Here is a 14,421-nt window from a genome sequence, read left to right as displayed (position 1 = left end):
GTATGTGAAAATTGTAAAATGGCCAGCTGAATAGGATCAACCACCTGCCCAAGCTTAATTGCTATTTTCTGATATCAGAAATAAAATTCGGGAACTTGTAATCTCCAACCCTAACAGGAAAACATATAGCATCAACCTTTCCATGACAGGTTCTGGGTGTAGTTCTACTGCCAAAAAAGTCTGATATGCTGAATTGTCTCCTCTTAGAGACAGACTTGTTAATGTACAGATAGCTCCCTTTGGAACATGAATGGCAATTCAGCACAGTTTCATTGGCAATTCAGCACAGTATCATTGTTCTTTATCATTCAGAAGTGCAAGGTAACACATTAGTCCTAAAGACAACAGATGTAATTATAAAATGAACAGCATAGTACTAAGTAAAGTGAGTCAGAAAAATGATTCAACTATAATGATTAAGCACCAACTCTTTGGCAGACAGCAATTACAAAAGTAAATAAGGTGGTACTGTACATAGGAAAAGTACAAGACCGAAAAAGACCGTGGTCCATCTGGCCAGTTCCAAAACTAATACTTCTCAATCACCCACTCCCTCAAAAATCCAGCCAATTCTGCCTTCAATATTTTCACACTATCTACCTCCCTAGGCAGTCCTTCCCACTTCTAAGCTTGAGCCCATATCCGATGGTTCTAGAACTTACCGCAATCTCCATTATAATCAAGTTCTCTTTCACATAACAAGCTATGCCTCCTCCCAATTTGTCTTATCTATTTGTACTCGGTATGTTTGTCCAACCTGTGCTATTATTAAATCAGGTCCCTGTGGTGCCAATGATATCATAGCTTTATAATATGTTGGTTTTGTATATCAGTTTCCTATTATTTAGGGTAAGTTATGCAAGACCCCATGCCTGTGGCAGGGCCTCACATGCAGCCGATGGGAATTGCAAAATCACAGCACTCTGCTTTTTTACTGGATTGACTTCAATGGACAGAGAATCATTGTCAAAGGGTCTGCAAAACTTATTCCTATCTGTTAAAAGACGTGATACTAATACCATAAAGAGCACTGCTGAGTTCAAACATGGAACACTGTGCCCATAAAAAAATAGGGCAGAGAGAGGGGCAGGAAAGATGATTCCAGATGTTAGATCATTGAGCCATGAAGATTGGCTCGGAAAATTAAATTAATTCCTTTTGGAAAACAGATTACTGAGTATGAAATTTGAGATTGTAAAATAAGAAATAAATTGCTACAGTGGACATACAAAAAGGTATTTTCTGCAACCATAGAAGAGCCAAAGCACATGAAAAAGGGAAAAAGGCATTCATTATATAAATGCAAGTCATGATCTCAGGACATCCCAAAACGTTTTACAACCAATGAAGTACTTTTGAAGTGTAGTCACTGTTGTAATGTAGGAAACACGGCAGCCAATTTGCGCACAGTAAGCTCCCACAAACAGCAAAGTGATAATCTGTTTTAGTGGTGTGGATTGAGAAATAAATATTGGCCAGGATACCAGGGATAACTCCCCTGCTGCTCTTCGAAATAGTGCCACGGGGTCTTACAGCCACCTAAGAGAGCAGACGGGGCCTCGGTTTAACGTCTCATCCAAAAAGTTGGCACCCCCAACAGTGCAGCACTCTCTCAATACTGCGCTGGAGTGTCAGCCTATTATTAGTTGGTGCAATATTTGATGCATTCTACACTCTTTGGTCTTGTGCATTCTTGTACAATTAAAGTATAGGAAACTACTTCTGATACTACAAAATATGGGGCAAATAAAACAGCTAATACAGAGAATGAGTCTTGCTAATTGTCAATTCAATGATACATAACTTGGGCATGGGTTATAGATCACACAACATGCAACAAAAGAAAACCTGTAACTGATGTGGCATTGTTTTCTGAGGATGCAACATTTTAAGCAACACACCACTTAAATAAGAAGCATGAAACAAGAAAGGTCTTTCAAGCAATCAAGCCCAATCTTTCTTCAGATGATGTCCAATCTGCTCAATCATGAACTTTACCAACTCATTAATCTTAGGAGGTGGTTTATACAAATATCATCTTGTGTCCCCAAAACTAAATCAAGTAAAACTCTAGAATATCTATCTAATCTTGCATCCCACATTATCCACAGTTGCAAGTTGCTTTCCTTGGTACACATCCATATCCAAGTAGCTCAGAATAATATCTTGATAAGTATTTAATTATTTCTAATTCTACTTATCCTTATTGGCATCAATCATGTTCCTCATCAGATATTGATCAAGCTCTTTCTTAAAGCTGTTAATACTTTTTGTTTAAAATCTATTACAGTACTCATCTTCTGCTTTGTGAAAAACATTTTGTCAAACTGTTTAGCAGTAATTTTTTGAAATTGCTCTCCCAGCAGGGAGTTTCACTGATCGCGAGTACAGATTAGGAATTCAGATGCCCATGATTTTCTGTCCTTGGGATGAAAAATCATAGAATCATAAAATGATACAGCACAGGAGGAGGCAATTCGGCCCATCATGCCCGTGTTGGCTCTTTGGTAGAGCTATCCACTTAGTCCCACTCCCCTACTCTTTCCCAAAACCCCTGTAATTTTTTTTCCCTTTAAGTATTTATCCAACTCTCTTTTGAATGTTGCGAATGAATCTGCTTCCATCACCCTTTCGGGCAGTGCATTCCAGATCACAACAACTCGTTGTATAAAAAAAATGTTTCCTCAGGTTCTTCCTCAGGTCACCTCTGGTTCTTTGCCAATCACCTTAAATCTGTGTCCTCTGGTGACTGACCCTTCTGCCACTGGAAACAGTTACTCTATCAAAACCATTGATGATTTTGAACACTTCTATCAAATCTCCTCTTAACCTTCTTCTGCTCCAAGGCGAACAACCTCAGCTTCTCCAGTATCTCCACATACTAAAGTCCCTCATCCTGCTACCATTCTAGTAAATCTCTTCTGCACCCTCTCTAAGACCATCACATCCTTCCTAAAGTCTGGTGCCCAGAATTGAACACAGTACTCCAGCTGAGGACTAACCAGTGATTGATAAAGGTTTAGCATAACTTCCTTCCTTTTGTACTCTATTCCTCTATTAATAAAACCATGGATCTCATGTTTTTTTAACAGCCTTCTCAACTTGTCCTGCCATCTTCAAAGATTTGCATACATATACCTCCAGGTCTCTCTGTTCCTGCACCCCCTTTAAAATTGTACCATCTATATATATAAAGCGGCTCTTCTGTCTGTCCCGATGTCTGTCCGTGTTCTATACGTTTGAAAGTTACAGAGCGTACCGACACGCGCGGCACCTCAAAAGAAAGCTTGCGATTCTGGACCGGTCATAGGCGTATTTACGTTTCGGCCGGACAAAAATCCCGCCCGCGGTATCCCAAAAACATTCAGCGTTCCGCTCATTAGCATCTCATTAGCGACCGTGTGACGTCGAGGTCCACCAATCGGACGGCGGGTTCCTTCCTACAGTTGAGTGTCGAGTGACTCGACGATTGACCAATCCTACGCTTCGGTGACCTGACCGGTCGACCAATCGGTGCGTGTGTGGGCGGGCCTTATCCTTCTGAACCGAGGTGAGTGGCCGCCATCTTGATTTTTCACAATTTTTTCCCCCACACTTTCTGTGTGTTAGGGAACTAAGGTAAATATTTTAATGATGTGTTAGGGAATTAAATAACAATTTAATGGGGGGGGGGGGGAAGAGCCTCGGGAAATCGCGGGGGGGGGGGGGGGGGGGGGGAGAGCCTCGGGAAATCGCAGGGGGGGGGGGGAAGAGCCTCGGGAAATCGCGGGGGGGGGGGCCAAGCCTCGGGAAATCGCGGGGGGCTCGCGCCGCCCGCCCGCCCACAGCGGCCGTCCATCAGCCGCGCGATACGCGGGGGACCTCAGCTCCGGACCTCAGGCGCTAGGCAGGGGGAGGGGCCGGAGAGAGGGACAGAGGGGAGTGGGGGAGCGGAGCGGGGGAGTGGGGTGGGGTGGGGGAGGGAGGGAGGGAGACAGGGGAGGGGAGGGAGACAGGGGAGGGGAGGGAGGGAGAGGAGGGAGGGGGTGGGGGAGGGGAGAGGAGGGGAGGGGAGGGAGGGAGGGAGGGAGAGGAGGGGAGGGGAGGGAGGGAGAGGAGAGGGAGAGGAGGGGAGGGAGAGAGGGGAGGGGAGGGAGGGATAGGACAGGGAGAGGACATGACAGGGAGAGGGGGGACACACAGGGGCAGGGAGACCAAGCGCCCCAAAATTGCCCTCGCAACGCGGGGCTCCCCAGCTAGTTTAGTTATATTGCCTCTCCTCATTCTTCCAACCAAAATGTATTACGTACTTCACACTTGAGCTGAAAATAATGGCCAGCGAAGTGCCCAATCTCCCAGTATATGCTCCCAGAGGATGATGCTCCATGCTAGGATTGCCATTTCATAGAAATTACCCTACAGACTCAATTAAGATTGTTAATTCCGTACTTATGATTTTTTTCTGTTACTGCATCACACTACTGCAAAGAGTACTCATAACAAATTTTAAAATGTGATTATACAAAAAGTAGTTTTCTTCATTGTGCAAAATATCTTACATACTGCTATGAATTTATAGCGGTATGTAAGATATGGAGGGGAACTTGGAGGTGATGGTGTTCTCATGCGTCTGCTGCCCTTGTCCTTCTAGGTGGAAGAGGTCGCGGGTTTGGGAGGTGCTGCCGAAGAAGCCTTGGCGAGTTGCTGCAGTGCATCTTGTAGATGGTACACACTGCAGCCACGGTACGCCAGTGGTGGAGGGAATGAAGGTTTAAGGTGGTGGATGGGGCGCTAATCAAGCGGGCTGCTTTGTCCTGGATGGTGTTGAGCTTCTTGAGTGTTGTCAGAGCTGCACTCATCCAGGCAAGGGGAGAGTATTCCATCACACTCTTTACTTGTGCCTTGTAGATGGTAGAAAGGCTTTGGGGAGTCAGGAGGTGAAACACTCACCACAGAATACCTAGCCTCTGACCTGCTCTTGTTGCCACAGTATTTATGTGGCTGGTCCAGTTAAGTTCCTGGTCAATGGTGACCCCCAGGATGTTGCTGGTGGGGGATTCAGCGATGGTAATGCCATTGAATATCAAGGGGCGGTGGTTAGACTCTCGCTTGTTGGAGATAGTGATTGCCTGGCACTTCTGTGGCACAAATGTTACCTGCCACTTATCAGCCAAAGCCTGAACGTCGTCCAGGTCTTGTTGCATGCGGACATGGACTGCTTCATTATCTGAGGAGTTGTAAATGGCACTCAACACTGATTAACTGGTTAAACCTACTTTACATCCAATTGTCAGGCATAACCGATTGAAAATTCTACACTACAGTGTACACATTGCAGAAATTATATGATTAGTATGCTCATGCACCAATGACTTAATTGTATGTAAAACAGTTGTACACTTGTCCCTGTCCAAACAGCAAGAAGCCTAGCCTGAAAATAAACACATTTTCTTCATAGCTATAATGAAGCTACAGTATATGAGCAACTGTTCCAGGTCCAAATGCGATGCTTCAAGATCAGGTCCATGTTTTTATAATCAATTGAACTCAGATGTCTGTTTTTCCATGAAGAAATTCTCTCAGTTTAAAATAATACTAGAGTGACAAAATGAAGCATGGAACTATTTTGCTTTCTTATGTTAAATTACAAAAGTCATATTCCACTGTACTTGTATTAACAGAATGACATTTTCTTACAGCAGTATGACTGTTACAAAAATGATCAAATTATTCAAGACTTAATGATTCAGTTATTTTTTTTAAAGGAATTTATTAATACCACTGCATCTCTTTTCTCCAGTTCTGCATGGGGTGTGCATCATAGCACAACCAACAGAATGGACTGGATCTCCACTACCAAGCTTCTGCCAACATTGGTTTATAACTGACTCTAAAGTGTCAGTTAGAGCATAGGCAGATTGTCCCTCAGATCTGCACTCCCGCCTTAGGGGAGAAGTGCCTATTCGCTGCTCTGTGTTTCTTTATGATGTGGAACTTACCATGTGGAAACTTGTTAAGAGCCCATGGCCTAGAAATTCATTGTGTGGCTTTTTTTCCCCAAACACATTTGCATCTCTTTTTAAAAGAGAAAATGGCTTTGTGAAAGTTTGGAAAACTTTTTCTCCTATTTGTAAACAAGTACACAACAAGTGACATAAATCATGCTGACAGCATTTCTCCATGACATCATCATGATGAAAATGACACAATGGTGGTGGCCCAATATCACAGCGGGGATAAAAGCAGCGGAGGCCAAGAGCTCAAGTGGGGTTCCGCATGGCTCAGTACTAGGTCACTTGCTTTTTGTGATATATATCAATGATTTAGACTTCAATGTAGGGGGCATTGAGAAGTTTGCAGATGATACAAAAATTGGCCATGTGGTTGGTAGTGAGGAAGATAGCTGTATACTGCAGGAATATATCATAAGAACATAAGAAATAGGAGCAGGAATAGGCCACTTGGCCCCTTGAGCCTGCTCCGCCATTCAATATTATAGCTGATCTTTGGCTCAAAGCCACTTACCTGCCCACTCCCCATAACCCTTCACTCCCTTATCTTGCAAAAATGTGTCTATCTCCATATTAAGTGTATTTAAAAATACCAATGGGCTGGCCAGGTGGGCAGAAAAGTGGCAAATGGAATTCAATCCGGAGAAGTGTGAGGTAATGCATTTGTGGAGGGCTAACAAGGCAAGGGAATACACAATAAATGGTAGGATACTGAGAAGCGTAGAGGAACAGAGAGACCTTGGGGTGCATGTCCACAGATCCCTGAAGGTAGCAGGATAGGTAGATGAGGTGGTTAAAACACTAGTTAGACCACAGCTTAGAGTACTGTGTACAGTCCTAGGCACCACATTACAGGAAAGATTGCACCAGAGAGAGTACAGAGGAGATTTACAAGGATGTTGCCAGGACTGAAAAATTTTAGCTAAGAGGCTGGGGTTGTTTTCTTTGGAACAGAGGAGGCTGAGGGGAGATTTAATTGAGGTGTATAAAATTATGAGGGGCCTAGATAGAGTGGATAGGAAGGACCTATTTCCCTTAGCAGAGAGGTCAATAACCAGGGGGCATAGATTTTAAGTAATTGGTCGGATTAGAGGGGATTTGAGGAGAACTTTCTTCATCCAGAGGGTGGTGGGGGCCTGGAACTCACTACCTGAAAGCGTGGTAGTGTCAAACACCCTCTCATCACATTTAAAAAGTACTTGGGTATGCACTTGAAGTGCCGTAACCTACAAGCCTACTGACCTAGAGCTGGAAAGTGGGATTAGGCTGGCTACCTTTTTCGGCCGGCACAGACACGATGGGTCAAATGGCCTCCTTCTGTGCCATAAACATCTATGATTCTATGAACCTTTCTGGTTATTCTCACTCAATTTTTTTTTTGTGAAGACAGAGGCCCTTTAAAATGGTCAAAATCCAGCAGTATCGATACTCTTCCCTCATTATGTAATAAAGCTGTAAGGTATTTGGAAAGAGTTCAAAGTGATTGAAACCACTATCTATCAGTACTTGGGAAACAGATACTCAAAGAAACACAAATACGAATTTTAGTACAGAATGAGATGAAAGAAAAAAGACAACGTACGATGGACACAGATGCTGCTTCTTCTTTGCTTTCTTTGTGGACTTAACACTGGACAAGCCTTGTTCAATCCAAAAGCAGAAGATGACAAGAAGAGATGCCTTGATCAGCTCCATTCTGAAGTTGATTGGTCCAGCACTAATGCTAATCTGGAACAGGAAAAATGTCAGCACATGTTAAAACGTTTCCAGGAACTCCATTTTGCAAATGACAAAATAGAGAAATACTAAACAGATTTAATCAGGTGTGTATGTGTCCATGTCAGAGTGTGTGTAACAAGATTGATGGCCCAACTCTAGAGCCCATATTGATCACCGGACGGCAAAATTATATTGCTGCCACCGCCCCCTTTCTAACCACTCTTGGATCTGATGTCCAATACAAGAACGTATTCACTATTAAAAATCATGTCCCGTTTGTATTAAGTCTCACAGATACTAAAAACCCGTCCAGCTTTTTCAAAATCCTTGTAATGACATTTCTGTTCGAATTTTCAAAGGTTTTAAAAGAAATATAAACGCGTTAAGCACGGGTTCCTTAAAAAATCATTAAGTAATCCGAACGATGCATTGCATTTTTGCCCTTTGTTATGGAGCACGTACACATGAAAAATATTACATTGCAGGGCTAAAAACAAGCCCATTCCAGTTGTACTGCGACTGAAGCTCGTTGCATCCTTTTCAGAGATTTCTGCCGGCTTCGTCAACAAAACAGCGCCAGAACATCGAGCCGCATCCGGCCAGAGGCGGGAGGGTGTGGGGACCGCGACCAGTACAACACCATACAGCAAGACCAAGGGCGAAGGCGCCGGCACAGCTCCTCTCACACTGCCCGCACAATCATTTGGGGGGGGTGGGGAGTAAAAATTATTTCTGATGGTTCCTACTCACCGTGAATGTTGGTGCGAAATTTAAAAAAGCCGAGATGTGTGGTGTGCCTTGTGCTTGCTCTCCATCCCCGCCTCAGCGCTGGGCTTTGACAGTACTAGCACCTCAGACAACAGCTGCAGTCTTACTGCCCCGCCGTCAGTCATCCCCACTGCATTTTCAAACCGCTGCACGACTAACCCAGTGGCTGCTGTTGTTGTGGTTGTTACTTTTGTTAAAATGTATTTTGTGGATAATACTGTTTCTCAAGATGGAGGAGCGTTGTGTGCCCTTGCTACATGCGCAGTAGACCTGTTTCTTGGAAATAAATCGGGGGGGAAGGCAAAGCTGCTAATGGAATCCAGATTCTTCATCGGCCATTCCGTTACTCTGCCTTGTACTTCATCAAAGGGTTTTGTAAAATATGTTAAAAATATCTAAGAAGCGTTGTACTGTTTGATGTTCTTACGGCATTGCCCTTAAGCCCTTTCCCACTTCACTAATCTCTTTCCCCTTGCACCAACCCTTGACGTGGAAAATAAACCCAATATTGAGATAATTACATTCTAACATTATTTTGATATCCATGAACTTCACTCGAATTAAAAAGTTGTCTCTTAAGCTTAGAGAGCTGAGCTTCTCAGGATTCCACTTGCACCTGGAACACTGAGGGCTCGATTTTGCCAGTGTGGGCGGGCTGGGACGTGTTAGGTGGTTTTCGTGTCAGGATCCCGACTCCGAAGTGAAGTGGGGAAAAAGTATGATTTTCCCTTAATTGGGCAATTGATTTCCAGCGTGTGGAAACTGTAGTGTATGTACTTTGCAGAAGGAACTATATTCTGCAGCCCCTGTATACTGCAGTACCAGCAGTGACCACCCCTGTATATAAGCCTGTGTAGTAACATTTGCATAGTAGTTCCAGGTTGCCTCCATTCAGTAAAGACCTGTTATAACCAACTCCTGCAGTCCCATGTCTCAATTATACACGGACATAATAGAAACCCCTGGCCCAATGAGTCTTTTCATACAGAAAGTCGCCTCCGATGATGTCATCAATGCTGCTGGATTTAAGGCCTGCAAGCAGCCCTGCTTCTTCTGGAGACTGGAAACATTATGGTGATTGCAGTAAGGATTTCATTGATCAACTATGTCCACCAGCAGGCAAAAGTGTTCTCCACGCTTCGATGAGCCCTCCCTCCAAACTCTGGTGGAGGGAGCAAGATCCAATAAGGAGGTGCTCTTCCCTTCCTCAGGGAGAAAAAAAGCCACCCCAGCAGACTAAAGCTGTGTGGCTGCAAGTGGCCCAGAAGGTCAACTCCATATCGATGAGCCGCAGAACCTGGCTGCAATGCAGGAAGAGGTTTCATGACCTTCTCCGCACAGGAAAGTGAGTATGACTTTCCCATCACCCTCAATCTGATCCCCATCGCCTCTCCTCACCAGCAGTCTGCTTTGCTAACCTCTTCCTCCACATCCCACTTGACACTTACATCCCTGCACCCTTACCCATTGTCTCTCTATGGTCACATTCACTTAACTATTCAACCATGTATCCCTCACGCTCCCTATCACTGTGATGCAACAACAACAACAACTCACAACACACAGAGGGCCCTTTGTCTCCTAAGCATCTATGCTATGCATTCTCTACACTCACTTCTTCATTCTCACTCAAACTCCACTTGTGTCCCTCATTGCAGGAAAAGAGAGCCCACAATAAGAGAGAAAGAGCCATGACAGGAGGAGGGCCACCCTCAGTAGCCCAGCTCACCGCCTGGGAGGAGGCGGCCCTGGAAATCGCAGGGATCGAGGACGATTCCCAAGTGGGGGACGGACAGACGGGCGCATCACAGCAAGCTGGTGACAGAATAGATTAGCACCTCCCTCATTGACATTGCATGAGTCACTGATAATGATTCTGATGCTCTAACAGATTGACTTATGATCATCTGCACTATTCAATGCGCATGTAACCTTGACCTCACATCTCTAACTCTTTCCTTTACACCCCCATCGGACCTGCGAAAGCCCCTGTCTCCACTATCCAGGAGGAAGAGCCTGAGCTTCCAGACTCCTCAGAGGAAGCTGCAACCTCTGAGGGCGCAGCGTCAGCAGAATTCAGCGCACCCAGCACCAGCGCAGACATACCTCGGTGGGACATTTGCGAGATAGAGTAGTGTTGGCACCTGGTATATCACAGCTCACAAGTAAGTATTAGCAGATGGTGGAGACAGGGACAGCAGTGGAGAGTCCTCATTGGAGAGTGCAGGACTCTGCCAGCTCGTCTCAGCTGCATGTTGACCCTGTGCCTCTGGGTCCATCCAGAAGGAGAGCGGTGCTGGAACTCCAGGAACAGGTGCAGGAGTCTCTGGCAGATTTTGTCTCCATGGTCGCTGTGAGTGTGGAGCGAATGGAGGAGTCCCTCGCAAATATGAGCAGAGTCTTTGTGGACGCATGAACGCATCACCATGGAAAGGATGGCTACAGTAGAGGAGAGGATGGCTACGGCCATGGAGGAGTTTAGTCGCCAGGGTCTTGAAAACATGGTCATTGTTCAGAATAGAATGACATCTCTTGAGAAGCGATGGTCAGCTATTGAGCATACAAACCAGACCTTCATGGAAGTCCTCTGGAGTAGGACTTCCAGTGCAGAAACGGGTTCTCTTTGCCCCCCTGAAGTGCAGCAGGGTGCTGTCAAGCCACTTGCTAGCTCTGAAGTGAGGCTGACCCATGAGAGGGATGTTGGTGGCAGACAACAAGGAAGTGGGGGCTCCTCTCCAAGCGCTCACACAACCATGCCAGTGCAAAGCCCTTGGTCAGAGCCCCACCAGAGTCCTCACCCAACTGAGATGGGCGTCTCAGCCCCTGCACAGCTGCAGTAGGAGGAGACTGTTGCCGAGCCCTCACAGGTTCGCAACCGCAGACGACGCCTGCCAGAGGCATCAAGAGAGGAGCAGCAAGAAAGTGAGCAAGGGGCCTCCACATCTGCTGAAGCCACAGGGGAAGCACCACGTAGGAGCACGCGTAAGAGGAAGATAAAGCACAAGTAGTCACAAGGGTAGTCATGTGGGTGCTGTGATGTATTATATTTGGACCAGCCATCCCTGTCATGGTAACATAAACAGATTTGATGGCAAACTGTTGAAGTTGTAGCCTGTGTCATTTCGCAAATGGGACTTTCACATTGAGGGCTTAGGGCAACTTGCAATTGTCAGTATGGTGGTCAGAGTGATAGGAATCCGTAGGTTCTTGTCCATTGTCGATGCTCTGGTAAGAAGGTGTGAGACAAAAGTGTTTGATTGTGCAGGCTAAGCAAATCTGGCCAACATGAGTGCGTCCCTTGCATCCCGAGCAGCAATGTAGTTGCACGCTTGCGCCTTCTGGCCTGTGCAGCTTCAGGTGGGTGAGCAGCAGCTTGGCACTCCTGTTGTTGCTCCTGCTGTTGTTCAGGGTTATGCTGCTTCTATGGCTGGTCTTCGGCTGAATCTGATGTCCAGGAGTAAAGGAAATAAATGGTTCCCATGCTTCTGCTATATACTTCAGTTGAGGAAGCGCTCAGTCAAGGCGGGGAGAGGGGTTTTCCAGGGGGTCACACTGGAGATGTGTCTCAGGCTCCAAACTTCCACAACAATGAGTAGGCCTGTTAAAAGATCCCCCAGACCTGAGACAACAAAGTTCTGCCACCTGCAAATGATGATTGCTGAAAACTATTTTTTAATGGTGGAGCTGTAGCTGTTAGTGAGCAATACACTTGTGAGGCCGCCAGCATTACCTGGCGTGTAGGATGAGGGAAATGTCTAAAAATCAGAAAGGCCTCTCAAAATTGGATTATAGAGGCAATTAAGAGGTTGTTAAGGGCCTTAAGGGCGGCGGGATAGAAACGGGGTCTGAAACCTCGATTCTGGGAAAATTGCTCGGAGGCGGGATCGGGCCCGCGTGCCATTTTTTGTGATTTTACCGCCTCACACGCCTCCAAACCCACCTCCTCATGCCTGGCAAAATCGAGCCCTGAGACTTTGCTCAGTAGTAAAGTGCTGGTAAAATCCTTGGAGAATTGTTGCACTCTCCATGACTTCTGTGTACAAGTTCTCATGACCCACCTTGATGTAAAGTATCAATTTTAGCTCCCATAACATTTTGCTTCCATCACTCTTTCTGGTAGGACTTTTGGGAGGGGAAATTGGACAAACAGGTACTACCGCCTGGGTCGCCTGTTATAATCTCCGCACAACATTCAGTTCCATTGATTTCAATAGAACTGAATATCAGGCATGTTGTATAACAGTTGGAAAATGTGATTCGGCCTGTTTTGCATCATCGCCCATGTCCACTTTCATCTGCTAGGTATTGTAGGATTTCGCAATAATTTCAAAATTTCCTACAGCTCTGAAGATTAATTTTGATTAAAGAATACCTGGGTATATATACCTTTAAAAATCCAGGGGATCAAAATGGCCACCAGACTGCATGGCAAAAGCCAAAGGACTTGAAAAGGCAGCTTGTGTGTGTGTCTGTGAAAAAGGTGAAGATCAAAGATAGCTGACCAGACTGCCAATCAAAGGCAATTCAGGGAGTTTCCCCTCCCTGCAGAGACAATCGATGTGTTTACAGAAACTGCTACACAAAGGATTAACCACTTGAGACTGGTTTCAGTCTGACCACAAGGACAATGACTTTCTGTTTACAATACCTTCAAGGCTATTTACTCAAGCAATCAAGGAAATGGACACATTTCAAACCACTGCAGCTTTATTCGAAAGCCCATCACAGACAATTGAAGACACATTTAAACTGAAAAGGAACAGTTTAAACGAATGGGTAATTCATCCAAACCCATTACAAGACAATGCGGCAGCTTGGATCCCTTTTGTTTTAGCCCAGATACATCCGGATCTGGGCGGGAACATTTTGGCCCCAAATTGGGGTATAAAAGATAGCTTCTCAGAAGCCATCTCTCTCTCTGTGGCCTTGCCTCCATGCTCTCTACAACATGGGAGCCTGCCTGAAGGAGTGGAACACCAGCAGTTTACTTTTAAAATACTGGGGTGTTTTTACTTCGGGGCAGTGAAGATCAAAGATCGCAGGGCACGGGGAAGGCGTTTTCATTGGTGAGCATATATTTTTCTGGCCCCATTACAAGGCAACTTAGAATAGGTATAGGGGTGGGAATTAAGTGGGAATTTTGTTAGAACTGTGATTTTAGTCCATCTTCCCTCGTTGTGTCCATTCTCTCCTCCCCTATTTAAGTAAGACGGCGTTGCACTGAGCAGAGAAGTGCTCCAGTGGACACTGAGTGGCTGTATTTAAAAGTGCTGTATTTTAATAAAGGAGTGTTGCACTGAGCAAGGAGCACTCTAGTGGACACTGAGTGTACTGCATTAAGCAAAAGTTCTGTGGTGAACACTGTGTAGCTGTTTTTAAAGTACTGTATTTAAAACTGTATTAAAATGGGGTGTTGTACCTAGCAGAGAAGTGCTGTGGTAAACACTGTAGCTGTTTTTAAAGTGCTGTATTTAAAGAAGTGTTGCACTGAGCAAGGAGTGCTCTAGTGGACACTGAGTGTACTGCATTAAGCAGAAGTGCTGTACCAGGCACAAGCGGTGCTGTATCGATTTTTAAGTTGTTTCTTTCTTTTTGTTTCAATAAATACTGATCTGTTTTGCACCCAAACGTCAAGTCACATTTTTCTGTCCACATCGCTACTGAATAAGTCCGGCGGTCAGAACCAGGAATAGGGGAGCACTTCAAAACCGCACGGGGGTCCCTGGAGCAGCTCAGAGGCTTCTGACTGGCCAGAGACAATAACCCCAACCCCGCTAGCGTGTGCTAATTCCTTACAGTATCCTAACTACCCTCAGCATGAAAAAATCTCTTAACCTTTCCCTTCCTTCTTTTGGTGATGACCTTAAATTTATGATTCACCAGCCAATGGAAATAGCTCTTTTGGGTTTATCTTACCAAAACTTCTCCTAATTATAAACACCTC

The 14,421-nt window shown here is 45.2% G+C and overlaps 1 protein-coding gene across 5 annotated transcripts in view; it reads right to left on the bottom strand.

The window, feature by feature from the left end:
- The window catches only part of glrbb (glycine receptor, beta b), a 291,220-nt gene extending 282,339 nt beyond the window's left edge, over window positions 1–8,881 (bottom strand). Inside the window, exons 1-2 of one of the 5 annotated variants that reach the window (XM_086010500.1) lie at window positions 8,460–8,881; window positions 7,573–7,718 (exon numbers count right to left, since the gene is read on the bottom strand). In XM_086010500.1, the coding sequence (XP_085866626.1) occupies window positions 7,573–7,685 (113 nt within the window). In that variant the 5' untranslated portion in view covers window positions 7,686–7,718; window positions 8,460–8,881. Of the gene's footprint in view, window positions 1–7,572; window positions 7,719–8,171; window positions 8,402–8,459 lie in introns of those variants that run through there. The other 4 variants (XM_086010490.1, XM_086010459.1, XM_086010470.1 and 1 more) reach the window with 4 other exon arrangements.
- Window positions 8,882–14,421: the final 5,540 nt, after the last annotated feature.

This window comes from Somniosus microcephalus, chromosome 2 (assembly GCF_052327205.1).
Source record: "Somniosus microcephalus isolate GS21.2 chromosome 2, FLI_Smic_1.0, whole genome shotgun sequence".
NCBI classification, from domain to species: Eukaryota; Metazoa; Chordata; class Chondrichthyes; order Squaliformes; family Somniosidae; genus Somniosus; species Somniosus microcephalus.
Note: the sequence above shows the minus strand (reverse complement) of the source record. Positions and strands in the feature narration are given on the sequence as shown.